At 42.3% G+C, this 17,364-nt stretch overlaps 2 protein-coding genes across 5 annotated transcripts in view; one reads left to right on the top strand and one right to left on the bottom strand.

Annotated features, from left to right (window-relative positions):
* The window catches only part of LOC108786573 (epithelial chloride channel protein-like), a 44,221-nt gene extending 31,950 nt beyond the window's left edge, over nt 1–12,271 (bottom strand). The window contains exon 1 of the mRNA XM_018555894.1: nt 12,116–12,271. Within this exon, the coding sequence (XP_018411396.1) occupies nt 12,116–12,271 (156 nt within the window). The remainder of the gene's footprint in view (nt 1–12,115) is intronic.
* SH3GLB1 (SH3 domain containing GRB2 like endophilin B1) overlaps nt 12,188–17,364 on the top strand; it is a 55,867-nt gene continuing 50,690 nt past the window's right edge. For all 4 annotated transcript variants that reach the window (XM_018555905.1, XM_018555904.1, XM_018555903.1 and 1 more), the window contains exon 1: nt 12,188–12,332. In XM_018555905.1, coding sequence (XP_018411407.1) covers nt 12,270–12,332 — 63 coding nt within the window. In that variant the 5' untranslated portion in view covers nt 12,188–12,269. The remainder of the gene's footprint in view (nt 12,333–17,364) is intronic.

The raw sequence follows: 17,364 nt of genomic DNA, 5'->3' as shown, positions 1-17,364 counted from the left end.
ATATATATACAGTATATATATGTATATATATATTGATCAGTCATGACATTATGACCACCCACGCCAAACCAGACCTGACCCATCGAGGCAGGGACTCCACTAGACCTCTGAAGGTATGCTGTGGCATCTGGCACCAAGCCGTCAGTAGCAGATCCTTTAAGTCCTGCATTTTGTAAGGCAGGGCCTCCTTGGATCGGACTTGCTTTTCCAGCAAATCCCAAACATTTTCAATTGAATTGAGATCTGGAGAATTTGGAGGCAAAGTCAACACCTCAATCTCATTGTTGTGTTCCTCATACCATTCCGGCAGGGTGCATTATCCTGCTGAAAGAGGCCACTGCCATCAGGGAATAGCATTTTAATGTAGGTGTGTATTTGGTTAGCAACAATGTTTAAATAGGTGGTACGTGTCAAAGTAACCTCCACAAGCATGGCAGGACCCAAGGTTTCCCAGCAGATCATTGCTAAAGCATCAAACTGGCCTTCTTTCCATAGTGCATCCTAGTGCCATATCTTCCCCAGGTAAGCGACACACACGCATCTGGCCATCGACATGATGTAAAATAAAACATGATTCATCAGACTAGGCCACATTCTTCCTTGCTCCATGGTCCAGTTTTAATGCTCACGTGCCCATTGTGGGTGCTTTTGGCAGTGGACAGGGTGTCAGTATGGGCACTCTGACAGGTCTGCGGCTACGTAGCCCTATACATTACAAACTGCGATACACTGAATGTTCAGACACCTTTCCATCAGAACCAGCATTAACTTTTTCATCAATTTGAGCTACAATAGCTCATCTAGTGGATTGAACTACAGGGGCTTCCATGTGCATCAATGAGCCGTGGCCGCCTATGGCCTTGTCACGGTTCATCAGTTTTCCTTCCTTGGGCCACTTTTATTAAGTCCTGAGCACTGCAGACTGGGAACATCTCACAAGAGCTTCAGTTTTGGAGTTGATTTGACCCAGTCGTCTAGCCATTACTGTACATTTTGGCCCTGGTCAAAGTCGTTTAAATTTTTGCCAATTTTTTATGCTTCCAACTCATCAGCTTCAGGAACAAAATGCTGACTTGTTGCCTAATATATCCCTCCCACTTCCAGGTGTCATTGTAACTAGATAATCAATGTTATTCACTTCAATGCTCATAATGTTCATTATGTGAAAAATAAAACAAACATAAGGATTTGCAGTGTTTGTGTGGAGGATTTTGCTGAAATTTCTTAGCAGGAGATTGCCTACTGTATTTTGGAGTTATTATGTAAAAGATACATGTACATTTAGATTAGTGGATGACAGAGAATCATATTTGATAGTAGCAGAAAACGCTAAAAATCAATGGTCACTTACAATGGATTCTGCTTTTTGATGTTGAAAAGTTTTAACTTCCTGCAGAATCACCTGGTCTTCTGAGCACTGGTCCTGACATCCTGTTTAATTGTGGCTCCTTTCTCAAGCAGGGCTCTATGGAGCCACTCTTATGTGTGCTAGTAAGCTGTGTGTGTCTCCACAAACACAAAGCAAAACAAATGGCAAACGCACTCATCAATTCGTTACCAGCTTTACAGCAAGGTGCACATGGAAGGGCTTCAAACAGTAAAACAGCAAAAAGTTTCCCAGCACACTCACCAGCCAGCATGCAAAAAAAACCTGTCTAACCACTAAGGTTTAAAAGCTCTGCTTTCACATTTTCTGCAGAAGACGTGTATCTAAACCTCTGTTTGTAAATAATTGAGGACATAGTATGTTACTCTGTCCCCAATTATTTAATTCATTATCAACAATTAATACATCACTTCCTGTTCATTCATGATTGTGGACATGGTAAACATACTATATCCACCAGTTATGAATGAACAAGAACATTCAGTATAGAGGCTTCCTGCTCAGTTATAACAGCGGCTGCAGAAAAAGAGATTGACTGTGGGGTTTTTTTAAAAAGGGAAATATCAGGGGTTTGTTTAGACCCCCAATATTTCCCCAAAGCCCACGACAGCAAAGTAAAAAAAATAAAATATTTAATAAAAATAAAATATTTAATTTTTTTGGAAGGGTTAGAAAAAAAAATTTCAGTTTCGTTTTTTGGCCTAACATTTTTTTTCATTTCGGTTTCATCTCGGTTTTGAAATTTTCACTTCGGTGCACCTCTATTATCAATAGACAATTTGGAGAGGTTAGTTGTGCAGGCTCAATCTGACCACCCTCCATCACCACTATCATATAGAACGGTACAGGGCTATTCACAGCAGGGTGAAGAGTTTGGAGAAGGCAGGAGAAGTGAACAATCTAGGACAACATAGCTGAACTGGAAAGTGAGCTGAATTAGAAATGTTTCCCAAATCAGCTATGTTGTCCTAGATTGTTCACTTCTCCTGCCTTCTCCAAACTCTTCACCCTTTTGTGAATAGCCCTGTTAGTTAGGGTGAGCATTAATTTTATTACTTTGCAATGAGAGAATTTGTATATGTACCCACAGCTGATGGAGTTTATCTGAAGGGGAAAAGTAGTCATCAGAACAGGTTATCTAACATCTCCTATCAATGTTAGATATGCAAGAGTGATCAGCTAGCACGTATCTGGCTATTTCTGCTTGTTTCCACCATCACCAGACCAGAACCAGACCATAAATGTTTTTAATCGCACCAGAAATGCATTCTTATGTTTTCCTATGGTATTTAGGGCTGTAGTTCCCACCAGTGCAGTCAGTTCCAATGCGTTAAAAAAAAAGTACTGCAGGCACCATTTTTTTTTTCTGGTCTGGAACGCACTGGAATGCATCAAAAATGTGTGCGAATGCACCAGAACACTCTGGCATAAATTTGCTTTTGTCACTTTTGATGACCTAATCAACAGTGGACACTTCCTTATGGAAAACAGCGTTTTCAGTTGTACATTGCTGACCTTGACATTATCCACTGTCATTTATCCAACATGGTAGACAAACATATTGACACTGACCATTTTGTCACGTATGTGCAGGGGTGTCCTGAGCTTTATGATCCTACACACCCACAATACAAGGGTAACAGATACAGTGCTAAGACAATGCCCGCATTCCATGGCTCCATGTTTGCTCAACTCCTATACTCCTGTGAAGGTCACAAACACGTGAAAGACTGAGAGGAAGCAGGAAATGACCTCAGAGACATAATCTGCATATTTAAAAAAAAACGCATCAAAAACACGATAACACGCATGCAGCTGCGTTTGAAAAAAAGCATCAATATCTGAAATTCCTAAAAAAAAAGTTCTAAATTAAAATCTTTATAGTTATACTTAAATTTTATTGTTGGCAATGTTTGATCTACGTTACACAATTCTTTCTCTTTTGTTTGTTATTTTATGGTTACTTTGTAGCAGTTAACCTTTGCAAATTCCATCATTCTTTACAATTGTGCATCAGATGCTGCCATCTAGTGACAATTTTTCTATGGTTTTGTATGGTCCCTGCCATCTAGTCAGGAGTAGGCAACCCTGGGGAGGTGGAGATATACCTGAACAACATGGATCAACAAAGATCACCAGGAAGCAGCAAGCTTTGGCCTCATTAAAAAGTAAGGGTAGTAGGGTAAATAGGGTGTAACCAGTGATCAGCTCGCCCTACTCTGGATACCCCATACCTCCTCTTCCTCCTACCGTAATACACACAACCACTCACAGCCCTGAGGCAGCTTTAATCTTTCACTTTACAGCTCTTTTTGGTTACCAAGTAGGCAGTTGCTATAGCAACACAGTGCAGCCACATAGCAGCCAATAAGGTGGTGAGTACTTTCTTCTTTCTCCTTCTTACCAATCACAAGTTCCTCCTTGGAGAAAGAGGGAGCACCTCACGTCTTCCTCCAGCTCTTTTCTTCTGCCCAACCTTTTACCACCACTCCAGCTGCTATCTGACAGGAGCATTAACATTGTTGTCAGAGTCAACTGGTTTGTTTTTGCATTTAAAGAGCAAATGGGGGAAGTTCATTGTGAGGGTTTACAGATAGATTCCATAGCCAACCTGCTTGCTGACAATCATCAGCAGGGTGAATGTGATGGGGAACTACCTCAGCATCCCCATTAGGTTCCGCCCACCTATCGTATGAGTCCTCGGCAGCTGCGCCTGTTTGTGTGACACGTGCAGCAGTCAGGAAATAAATATGAGCCTTTTATAAGGCTCAGTGCTACTGAGCTGCACTGAGGACAGAGTGTCCGGTGTGGATACTCCAGCTTCAGTGCGCCTCTGCACTGCAAATGGAGGCGCTTATGCCAAATTCATGCATCTGTTTCACATCTATATGTGAATCTGGGGCAAGCACAACAGAATTGTAAGGCCCCATGTACTGACAGATGCCGTTGCATTTGAACAGGACACCTGGCATTCCTGGCACAGGAATTCATAGGTTCTTGCCACAGGAATGCCAGATCGCCCCTGTGATCAGAGCCGAAACAGTGTTGTAGACACTCTTTATGAATTCTCCCCACTTTATGTATAGTGAGCTTAGGAGGGAGAATTACTGGCCCATGCAGTAGGCACTATCATTCTATTAAATTTTAAATGATTAATAGACAACATCCGCTGAGGTAAAGCGCTGAGCAAATTGTTGGCGCTATATAAATCCTGTATAATAATAATAAACAAGTGAACAAAACCATTGAAGAATGAGGAAGATTTTCTTCTTATTTCTCTCCAACATGATTTAATATCACAGATTTTAATCTGTTTCAGTGTTTTTTTGTTTATTTGGTATTTTTTTACCTTTTGGTCCTGCCACTAGTTTTTTTTATATTTCCATTTCCATTAAGATGTCAAGCTGTTTAGCCAAAGTGGCAAGTGTTGGCAAAAATTTATATTACACTGGTAGGGATGTTTACAACGAACAGTCAGTGTTCATTTATATGATTTAATCATTTTGTTTCCAATAGAAAAAAAAACAGTTCATGTAACAGCTTAAAATTAATTAAAGTCCATGTTCATCTTCATGTTGGTCTAAAACTTCCCTGTCAGCCTTTTATGGGAAGTGGGAAAAAAAATATATAGTGCAGAATCAACAGGTAATAAAACTATATTAAAAACAAAACCTGCTCTGGTAATGCTAGGGACAAACTGCATCATATTTTTTTAAAGTTTGCCCATAGTTCCTTTATTCATATTTCAAGAATTCTTCATATGCTTTCCTTACACTGTCATCGCCAGCCAGTGCCAGGAAGTTGGGGGGCCTGTGCATGGACTTCCAACATGGAAAAGAACTGCTATTGATCCAAAGCGCTCCCTTACAAGTTCTCTTCTGGAAGGATGGAGGGGTGAAAAAACATTTTAAACAGTTTATGAAAAAACAAAGATAGGCAGATAAAGAGAAAAAGGTGGCAGCAGCGATTGAGAAATATACGGTATTTCTTAGTATATTAGTGACATCTAGTGGTGTGTAATTTTGTTACAAGACCCATTCCTGTAATTTTCTTGCTGAATTCAGAACAACTATGGAAAAATGGATGGGAACATAGAAGGATAAGGGGATCCAAATAAATTATCAAAATGGAAGCCCTATTGTGTGCACTTTCAGCTCTCCACTTTTCTGCTTCTCTGTGTGTTTCATTACTTTGTAAAAAAATTGGTGCTTTCTAACTGAACAGTATTCCTGGTACTATGTTACATATACAGTATATAAGAGGAAGGATGCCAGTCAGTGTATTATTATTATTAACAACTAGCAAAGTATGCCCGTTCATCAAAAGACCCATGGTATGTTTTTATTCAAGAGTAAAACATTATGAGTTAAAGGAGAACTATGAGATGAGTGATTTCCACTCACCTCATAGTTCTAGCCGACCTGTGACAATGAGACTGTCACAGGTCGGCTCAGTAGATCGGGAGGTGAGCGAACACATACCGGGTTCCCTCCCCTCTCGACCCTGTCACGGCTCTCTGCCGTGACAGAGGGAGGGGCTGGATTCCCCTCTCCCTGCTCCGATCTGCCAGCGCTGCCTGGCAGAACGGACAGGGGAGGGGGCGGGTACAGCTGGCTCTGCCTCTAGATAGGCAGAGCCAGCTGTCACTCACACAGCTGGGCGAATCCCGACGTCCAGGTCGGGATCCGCTCCGGCTGCGGCGTCTGAGCTTAGGGTAACGGGAGGACGCTAGTTTGTGTCCTCCCGTTACCCTAAGGAGAACTATGGGGAAAAACACTGACCCCATAGTTCTCCTTTAAGTTGTTTAGGTAGTGTTCTTTATTACTTATGTTTAGGGATGCACTGATACCGGTAGTTCAGTATCGAGTACCGATATTTTTTTTTAGGTACTCGCCAATAACGATACCCGACGTCCCATTAAGGAAGCCAGGCGGCGTGTAATGACTCGCCACCTGGCTTCCTGATTACCGGGGAAGCCAGGCAGCGTGTAAAAACTTGCCACCCGGCTTCCCGATTAGCAGGGAAGCCGTCCTCATGCTTCTTGTCACTAGATGACGAGAAAGCTTGGAACCAGCTTTCTGGCCAATCAGGAAGCCGGGCGCTGTGTAATGACGCAGCACCCGGCTTCCCGATTGGCCGGAAAGCCAGCTCCATGCTCCCTCGTCATGAGAGCATGAAGCCGGCTTCCCGGCCCATCAGAAAACCGGGCGCCACGTCATTACATGGCACCCGGCTTGCTGATTGGCCAGCTTCCCGAGCAATCAGGAAGTATCGGGCTAGGCATCCGAGTACTTGGGTGAGCATGAGTACTTGCCCAAATACTCAGCATCAGCACCAATACTAGTATCGGTATTGGTGCATAACTACGTGGTGAAGAAAAGTATAACACAATGAATATGACAGAATCACACAGCTGTGTACTATTACACCAAATAGATCACAGACACAGAGGATGATCGTGCATGCCCTGTTTTACATTATTTTTATTGCACGCCATATATCTAAAGCCAGACAAGCATTATTCTACTGTATATACCTGTTTATACAAGTATATACCTGTTTTGTGTGATGTCATCTTCCTGTAGCTATCTGTATGTTGTTGATGCACTGTGTGACTTGTGCTAACAGTTTCCATATTTAAACTGTTCATATATAAATGAGATACTATACCTTGTTTCTTCAGATAGGACTCCACTTCCGTACTGATGTATTCCCCTCCGTTGTCGGTGCATAAAATTCCTGGTTTCTGTTGGAATTTATTGCTGGATATGGCTACAAACTCTTGAAAGTTTTTCTGAAGTTTCATTCTTGCACTTCATCAGATAAGTTGTTGCTGTTTCATTAATGAAATTCAGTAGATATCTGTTCCCATCTGATGTGGGAGTCTTTATTGGTCCACACACGTCGCTGTGTACGAGCTCCATGGGGTGGGTGGTTTTTCTTTGAGTGGCCTGCTTCCATACACCATTTGCATGTCATGAGCATTGGGCAGAGCAGTACGGTTATATCTTCTGATAAGCCTCTCTTTATAAATCCTTTCATGGCTTCTGGGTTTCAGTGCCCTAGTCATCAGTGCCATAGGTGGATGCATTTGTTGTGTGGATTATGAGTGGCTATTTTGACTTGTTTGTCTGTGGTGATAAGTCTGTAAAGCTGTTCATCCAAGTTTCCTTTTGCAAGGATTTGCTTATTGTTTCGGATTGTACATTGATCACCTCTGAATTGACTTGGGTATAGCGGAAACATGGCTGGACAGCACACATGACTGGGCTACTAATATAGAGGGGTATAGCCTGTTTAGGAGGGACAGAGGGGGGAGAAGGGGGGGGGGTTTGCATTTACGTAAAAAAAATAATCTAAATGTGCACATAAGGGACGATATCTCGTTAAACAATGGGGAAGACGTGGAATCCTTATGGCTGGAGCTAGATGTGTCAGATACTAGCCGTAAACTCCTCGTAGGTATTTGCTATAAACCGCCAAATATAGGGGAATAGGGAGAACTCAATCTTCACTCCCAGATAGGAATAGCTGGGAGAGAGGGCAATGTAGTCGTGATGGGTGACTTCAATTACCCAGACATCAATTGGGCCAATGGAACTTCGGGTCAGCGAAGGCAGGGCGATTTCTAAACATGTTGCGCGACAATTTCACGGACCAGATGGTGGAGATTCCGACCAGAAAAAATGCCATCCTAGATCTAATTGTAATTAATAATGCAGAGCTAATCGAGGATATTGTAATTGGGGAGTCACTGGGTAATAGTGATCACAATGTGATTACTTTTATTATCGAATACAGAAAAGGGAAGTGTACTGGAAGGACTAGAACCCTAAACTTCAGAAGGGCCAACTTTGATAAGCTGCGCACCCTAGTGGGGGAAAATGGGATAACGTATTTCACAACCTAAACACAGATCAGATGTGGGATTGATTTAAAAACACACTACATACTGCTACTTCGAAGTGTATACCTTTAGGGAACAAAAGCAAAAGATCACAGACTAAACCAATATGGCTAAATAAAACTGTAAAACAACACGTCAAGGACAAAAGAGCGGCATTTGTAAAATATAAGACGGAGGGGATGGCATTGGCATTCCTTAACTACAAAGAATGTAACAAAAAATGCAAACTAGTAATCCGGGCAGCTAAAACTGAGTGCGAAAATCATATCGCCATAGATAGTAAAAATAACCCCCAAAAATTCTACCAATATATTAATAGTAAAAGGGTGAGAAAGGAGCAGATAGGCATAAACTTTTGGACGATTTCTTAAGGGACCGTAATATACAGGGGTACAAGTAGTACTCCTAAGAACAAGATCCTATAGGTTGGACTTGATAGACTAATGTCTTTTTTCAACCTCAAATACTATGTAACTATGTGACTTGTGAGACCATTATTAGCAAGGGTTTTCACTGATATAAGGCTTCCTTTTAGTTCTAGAACATACAGTACATTTTTCAGGAGGATACTCTGCTTGTCCCCTGACAGTGTGATGGAGTTCAAGAATCCTTGACCGTTACCTTCTGCAGTAATACTTTTCTTTTGACAGCGAAAGCATGCTCTGCTTTCTTTGTTTTGCTTTGTGCTCTCATGTACCTTAGTGGCTTTCTCATTTTCTTCATTGTGCATATTTTCTTTCCTTCTGTCATATCCATAGATTAATTTTATTGTTAGTTCCTGCTCAGGTCTGGTTTCTAGAGCGTTAATAAGAGCATTGTGTGACTCTTGAAGGCTTCATAGCAGTAATGCCACCACGTGGTTATCTTTAATTTCCTCTCCAATTGCACGTAGCTACGATTTCTAGCGTGGCATTCACATGTTGACGCATACCCTGGCCTTTTTTTAGCCTCATCTTATATAGCTTGTGTAGCAGATATAGTTTACTGTTTAGGTTTGAATGTTCATGCAGTTTCTGTCCACCTACCTTCAGCTGTATTTTCTTTTCTTATGTGGATGAGCTGGTCATTTTCTACTAGCAGACTTATAATTGCTTTTGCTTGCATGCTTTTTCCCCCCACTCCTCCGTGGGTCCATTACTAGCGCTCTGTACTCAGTACTTGCCACAAGTTATCTTTGCTTAGTAGCATTTCAAGCTTGAACTTCCATAGCTGGTAGTTGCTATTGTTAAGCTTTGCGATTGCAAACTTCATATGTGAACTGCTCACCTTCTTTCAGCAGCTTGGATGTGGTTCCGGTTGATTTGCAGTATTCTGTTTAGTGCCTGGGTCTGTAACCTGTTGGTTATGTGTTTAGATGAAGCACTGAGATCTTGAGGAAAGCTGAATTAAGTTTTACTTGCTTAGCAAACATTACATGTATGTATACAGGAATACAGCATAGTACATAGAAAAAACATACAGTGTATACAGATAGAACTTCCTGTGTATAATAGATACAAGCATGCACATAGAAAAACCAGCATAGACTAGACCTGCACTACAGCACCACCTAGTGCTCAAAAGACATACAGGTCTATTCATTAAAGGGTGAAGGGTTTGGAGAAGGCAGGAGAAGTGAACAATCTAGGACGAAATAGCCGATTTGGAAACATTCTCCAATTCAGCTCACTTTCCAGTTCAGCTATGTTGTCCTAGATTGTTCACTTCTCCTGCCTTCTCCAAACTCTTCACCCTTTTGTGAATAGACACCTCATGGTTACATTAGTATAAGTTGTATTTCCAACAGTCAGAAGATCCTTTTTAGAGACTTTTAGTTTATGCAAGCTATTTTACTGTAATATACTGAGATAGAAAACATCTAAAAATAGTGTTGTACCTTGTATGTATACGACAACTAGGTTACACTTAAAATAGCTTCAATTTGTCATAGTAAATTTTGTAAACTGTTTTCTGAAGAGCACATTGTGCTTGTGCACCATTCAAGCAACCATATTCTGCTAGACGTCCACACTGGGGAGGAGAGCAGGGAAGTATGTGGTACTTGAGCCTTAATGGTCTAATGATTGATGTATGCGAGAATCCCCCAGTACTGCTGAAAGGAAAGAGGTGCTGTTCTACGAAGATAGTAGAAAAGGAAAGTGTACAAAGGAAGATGGGGTATACACCCCGGGTTTAGCGTTGGGTCCCAGCTTTCAGAGGCAAGCAGAAGCCACTTATACCAGCCACCATTTTAGAACGGCTCTGGGATGTATAGCCACTATCCCAGCACTGTTTGCAAAAATGCTGGCTGAGACTCATGTGGCTAAGTGAGAATGCAGATGAGTCTACTGGGATATCGAACACAAAGCAGTCTTAAGGCTTTAACTTATATTTTGGTATGTGTTTAATTGTGTACAAGAGAACAATCTTTCTTGTTCTCTCTTTTTCTTTATTGGCAATTACAAACAAGATTGGTCTGGTTTTCTTTTACTGATATATTTACACACACACACACACACACACACACACACACACACACACAAAAGTCACACACTAATATTTAATTGGATTGCCTTTAGCTTTGATTACAACATGCATTCGCTGTGGCATCATTTCAATAAGCTTAATCAATGTCACAACATTTATTTCCATCCAGAGTCGCATTCATTTGTCACCAAGATTTTAAAGTGATGATGGGAGAGTCGGACCACTGCGTAAAGTTTTCTCCAGCACATCCCAAATATTCTCATTAGGGTTAAGGTCTGGACTCTGGGGAGGCCAATCCATGTGTGAAATGATATCTTATGCTCCCTGAACCACTCTTTCACAATTTGAGTCTGATGAATCCTGGCATTATCATCTTCGAATATACCCAATGTGCCATCAGGGAGAAAAAATCCATTAATGGAAAAACCTGATCATTCAGTATATTCAGGTAGGCAGCTGATTTTTTGGAGACATTAAAGCTGCTAAACCTAGACCTGACCAAATGAACCAATCCCAGATTTGCACTGTAAATATTTTTATGTAAAGTTTAAGGTGATGAGAAAGTAATTCAAAGTAACTGAAAGGATTGTATTTAGAGCAGTTATAAGGATTCAGAATTACTGCTGCTTAGTTGGTGTAGGTTAGAGATGGGTTAGTCCAAAACATGCCTAGTATCATGCCTAAAAGTATGTGTGGCTACATTGTGCTAATTATTGGACATGGCTTAAAGAAGCATGGTTGGTGGTGAATAGGAAGAAAAAATGTTTGGGGTCAGTGGGAGGAAAAATATATTGGTGACAGTAAGAGGAAAAATGCCCTAGTTTTGGTGGGAAAAAAATACCCTTGCATTGGTGGAAGTAAAAAATGCCCCTGTTTTGGTGGAAGATAAAAATGTCCCGGTGTTGGTAGAAGAGAAAATGCCTTAGTGTCAGAGTGAGGAAAAATGCCTTGTCGTCAGTAGGAAGATGAATTGACCAGGTGTTGGTGGTCAATGTAAGGACTATCATTGCAGTCACTGACACCGATGCTGGGGGCTATCATTGCAGTCACCGACACCGATGCTGGTGGTTATTGTTACATTCACTGACACCAATGCTGGGGGTTATTGTTACATTCACTGACACCGATACTGGGGGATATTATCGCAGTCACTGACACCCATGCTGGGGGATATTATTGCAGTCACTTCAAAACAAGCAGCCATACATTGTACATATACTCAAGTTGGCAGTCATTTTTGTATTTACAATTTAGTAAGGCAATCTTCACAAAAATGTCATTTTAGTATATACAATTTAGTAAGGCAATCTTCAAAAAAATGGCCGCGGCGCTCACATTTTGCAGACACTATTTACTTCCGGCTTCAGCTCCTGTCTCTTGTGAGTTTCCGGCCCGGCTGTGTGACGAGTGCTTTTTCGCACCGCCCAGTTTGTGACAGGCCGAGCTGTGGGCGGAGCTTGTCCCTCCCTGGACTCAGCTGCCTCTTCGCCTCCCGCTTGCAGGACGAACATGGACTTCAACGTGAAGAAACTGGCGGCCGATGCCGGCACCTTCCTGAGCCGGGCAGTGCAGGTACAGGACAGCTCGAACATTGGCGGCTGGCCGCTGGAGACTTTGTACGGCCTAGTGAGCCTGCACGAGTCTTGTGGCCTCAAGCTTGCGCTTCATTTATGTGGCTCGTCATTTTCCTGTTTACACTGCTACCCCATATTAACTTAAAGGGGACCTGTCCTTAGTGAATGTCCCATGGAACGTTCTTTGGAAACAAATGATTCTAGTAATTGGTATATTGATTACTTAGTGTCCCTATGTGAATGTAGGATGGTAACAACTTTTACTAGGGCTGCTTCCGGGAGTCCCCCCCTGCTGCTTCCTGTCATGTCTCACTTTGTGCCCACCTTGCATTAAAGCTAACCTTCACTCACCTTCCAACATTTTCCACATTTACAACCGGCCCACATATCCTGGTTCTTCGCCTTGGCGAGAATGATGTCCCCCATACTCTCATGCACCCCAGGAAGCTTTGGGGTCCATGCGCTGTGTCATCAGGGGTCCAGCTGTGTCTTTCTTGTTCTTGTATCTGGCTCCTGGGCACATATGTGTCACCCGATGGTCGGCTGCTAGAACCAGAAAGACACAGCTCTCTCTGGTGATGTAAGAGAGCAAGATGGTGGCCAGGACCAAGTGGTGCCCAGCAACGCAGGACTTGCTGGGCAGGTGCATATGTTAGGGACAACTCGGCATAAGACAGCCTTGTATCCGGGTGTCATAGCAGCACCTGTTGATACCTGGCAAGGGTAGGCATCCTTGGCATTCCAGCTGTGGTAAAGCTACAAAGCCCATCATGCCTTTCAGAGTCATGCCTGTGGTTGTTAGTCTTCCAATGCCTAATGGGACTTGTAGTTACACAACAGTTGAGGAGTCAGGTTTGCCCACCCCTGATATAGCGCCAAAGATGTGCTCAGTCATGGAAGTGATGATATAAGAGTTGTGCAAAGCAGGACTGTATAGGCGACCAGATCCTCAGTGAGGAAGGAAACGGGTCCAATGGAGTCCATCATAGTAGAAGAATGGGGCTGCCATTGCCAGCTGCATGAAAATGCTAGTTGCCTGGCTGCAATACATTTAAAGTCAAAGATCTGGCACAAGTGTCCTGTAAAAGTGTCAGAATTCCTGATCTCTTTGCTTGTCTCTGGTCAGCAACTCGGGACGAATTCTAAGGATTCTCTCCAACCATTATTGTATTGGCGTTATTTTGGTTTTCTTGTCTTTGGGTAAAACCCACCAATGACAGGTTCATATTAGAGATACTTACAATATTTTTAAATCTTCAGGTTTTTTTTTAGAGGTGCACCGAAATGGACATTTGAAAAACGAAACCGAAATGTAAAAAAGTCAGACCGAAACTGAAAATGATTTTTTATTTAAATTTTTTCAAATACTTTTTTAATTATCTTTTACATTTTTTATATTAATTTTTTATTAAATATTTTTTCCTTTACTTTACAAAGGGGCTTTTGGGGGAAATATTGGGGGTCTAAACAGACCCCTGATATTTACATTTTAAAATAGAAAAAGAGATTGAAGACACAAGGTCCTTAATCTCGTTTTCTGCAGCCCCTGTTATCAATGAACAGGAATCCTCTATACTAAGTGTTCCTGATCATTCATAACATGAGAACACAGTGTGTTTTACTATAACCACAATCATGAATGAACAGGAGGTGATGTAGATCACTTCCCATAATTGAGGATATAGTAACCATACTATGTCCTCAATTATCTACAAACACTCAGCGATCACTAAGTGTTTGCACTCGTCTCTGACAGCTGTCACAGGAGGCTGAGCGAGCGGGGCATGGAGGAGAACTCAGCCTCCTGTGACAGCGCTGTCTCCGCCCACACACCGCTCTGCCGGACTGTGATAGGAGGCTGAGCGGTGTGGGAGGAGAGACGCCGACTGCTCACAGCGCTCTCCTCCCGCAGCGCTCGGTCTGCTGTCACTTTCTCTCCTTCCAGCTGGGACACAGAGCAGCGCCCAGCGGGGAGGAAAGAAAGCAGGTGTGCGCCGCTGCATCAGCAGGAAAATGGCACTTTCAGCATTTAGCCAAAAGTGCCATTTTCGGCCGATATATCGGTGCATCCCTAGTTTTTATGCCAGGTTACTAATGCCAATCTGCCCTTTTATGGTTGGGTAAAATGCATAATAGCAACAAAACTGTATTATCTGGGTTATTTAGGGGTCAATTTGCAGAGCCATTCACCCTGTGAATCTCTGTGAATGTTCATTCTGTGTGAAGTGAGGCAAAAACGAACGTTCTTAGTGTATTTTCTTTTCAGGTTGAGTGTAATGTATTACTGCATTACGGCCACTAGATGGAAATAAATAATTTTTTTACTATGCTCCTCAGCTTCGTCTAGTAGCAAATAGCTCTGTGACTTGTTTGTAAAGTGTTCATTGGAAGTTTGCATTTTTGCAGCAGAATTGGCATAACGCCTGCGTTCTATTTCTTATGCATTCCCAATTACGTAGCTTAACTTTAAAAAAAAAAAAAAAAAAATATGTAAAAATTGCTGCTTTCTGTTTTGACTTAAAAATCCTATCTAGCTTTTCCCTTCTATGTAAGGGAGGGAGAGGGGCTTGGGATTAGGTTTACCATAACGAACCCTGTCTGTACTGTGCTGGTAGATCTTCATTATCAGTTAGGGTTAAAGATCTCAAGGCTTGGGTGGTACAATGAGGGGAATTTTATCAAAATGGAGCATTTGCCCCTGGTAACCAATCAGCTTCTCTCTTCAGTTTGTTCAGTTAGGCTTTGAAAATGAAAGAGAGAAGCTGATTGGTTGCCATGGACAACTGCTCCAGATTCTGTCTGCTCCAGGTTTGATTAATTCCTCCCATTGTATGTTAATGCCCTTTGAATAAACACTGTCCCTCAGCCTGTCCCCTAATTGTACATCAGAAACTATTCTAAACAATTGAAGCTGCCTATAGTGTCCGGTATGTCATCCTGAGAAACAACTAGAAAGGTAAGAAATATGTTTTTAATAATTTTAGGTATTTTTTGTTCATAAGAACGCCAAACAAACATACAGTGTGTGTTTGGGGGCGGGGTGGTTCTCAAATTTGACTGGAAAGTAGGATTACACTTTAAGGCCCCATTCTCACCTAAATCACAAGGTAATCGCAACAACGCTACAGAGGGTCCGTTACCTTGTGATTGTACCTTCTGATTTCTGTGCAATCTGTTGCGTTGCCTTTATGATTTTTAGGCTTTTTTTCTTTTTTGGTCAAGCATTATGTGAAGTGACATGTCCAGAGTGGACAGGCGATGCGTTACTTTGCGTCAGCACGCGATTTTATTGCATTACACTGAAAAACATAGAGAATGCTCTACAACAAACAGCATTGCAACGCAGCGGTGTGAACTGTTCCATTCACACCAATTCATTTTTCATTGCCCTTGCATGTGAATTTGGTGTGAATGGGGCTTAAACGTTTCTGTATGCTGAACAATGTTTTGTAAAGCTGACCGGACGGGATTCAGTCCGATTGTACAATGTTCTTTAGATATCCCAGCAACTGGGTAGTGAAGGAGCCTTCTTGACTGGATATTGATGAATGGGTTGTTCTGGGAGGGCTTCATATTGCAAAGCTTTCGTGGATCTTAAATTGAATCAGTGCCCAGACTATACACACTAGAGCAGGGGTAAGAAACCTTGGAACTCCAGCTGTGATGAAACTACAAATCCTATAATGCCTCTGACTGCCGCAGACATGACTCCCAGAGGCCTGGAACAGCTGGAGTGCCGAGGTTGCCTACCTCCCCACTAAAGTATCTACATTTCCTGAATAAGCAGTAAATGCCTTTGAAATTAGCCCTCACTCACCCCAGAATCTGTAGGCATTATGGTGAAATTCATTTTCAAAACTCTCAACGCAGGCAATTGTTTTTTAATGAGAACAGAATCTTTTCAGACTGTCAGCCCTCTAATGTAAACGTACAGCAGATGTTTCTAAGCTGTAATCCCATTATTGACTTGAGCAGAGATTTTAAGAAATCAGCCCATTCACTGCACCTCTGCAGCTCATTCACTGCACCTCTTTTTTTCTCCCACCGCTGCCACAATAACACTGCCGTTCTCCCCCCCACCCCCGCTGCAGACTCAGACTGTCAGCGTTCTCTCTTCACAGTCTGTAATCGGCTGAAGCGGTCTGTGTCAGAGAGGATACATGCTGCTGTAGCCGATTACAGCCTGCAAGGAGGAGAGACCGCTGACAGTCTGCATTTCCCCGTGCCGCACACACAACCCTCTCCCGCCTCTGCCCCTGCCCTCGCTGCTGGCCGCGATAGGTCTCAATTTCGGCAGCCGGCAGCAATAGCTAGCCTGCAATTGGCTATTTCAAATCGCAATAAGCCAACAGCAGGCTGGCTAATGCACCTGTCTGCTGCCAATCAGCAGAGGAGGACCTGAAGGAGAACTTTTTCCTTTAGATCCCTCCTCTGCTGATTGACAGCAGGTAGTGGGCGGGTCCAATAGCCAGCCGGCTATTGCAATTTGAAATAACCAATTGCTTCCAGCCACTGCCTGCTACTTGACATTTAGCTGCGTCAGCAAGCAACTGTCATTCCCTAGCTAAAGCTATTGAAGTGGAAAGGTGACACTAGGGGTCTAATAGAGCCCTAATGTCACCTGCCATCTCCAATGAGTAAAGAAAAGTTAAAGTTAAATAAAATTAAAAATACCACAAAAGGAAATTTAAAGTCCTCCATCCTTTGCGAAGCACTCTTGTGGAAAAAAAACCTGGCTCTTGTGCACTTTTTCTTACCTAAAGACAGACGCACAACACTCTTGAGTCTTCTCACTTCCTTTGTTTACATCTGGCGGAGTTCTTCTTTGGGTGTCCACATCACTGCTCATATGGCAAGGCATCAGGTCCATCTGCAGCAGAGGATTGGCCGCCCTCCACACTTGACAACAGTAGCGTCAAGAAAGCTAGATGGCGGACTTTTTTTATATGTATGTATGTATGTATATATATATGTATGTATGTATGTATATGTGTGTGTGTGTATATATATATATATATATATATATATAT

Source organism: Nanorana parkeri, unplaced genomic scaffold (genome assembly GCF_000935625.1).
Source record: "Nanorana parkeri isolate BGI_ZX_2015 unplaced genomic scaffold, ASM93562v1 scaffold217, whole genome shotgun sequence".
Lineage (NCBI taxonomy): Eukaryota > Metazoa > Chordata > Amphibia > Anura > Dicroglossidae > Nanorana > Nanorana parkeri.
Note: the sequence above shows the minus strand (reverse complement) of the source record. Positions and strands in the feature narration are given on the sequence as shown.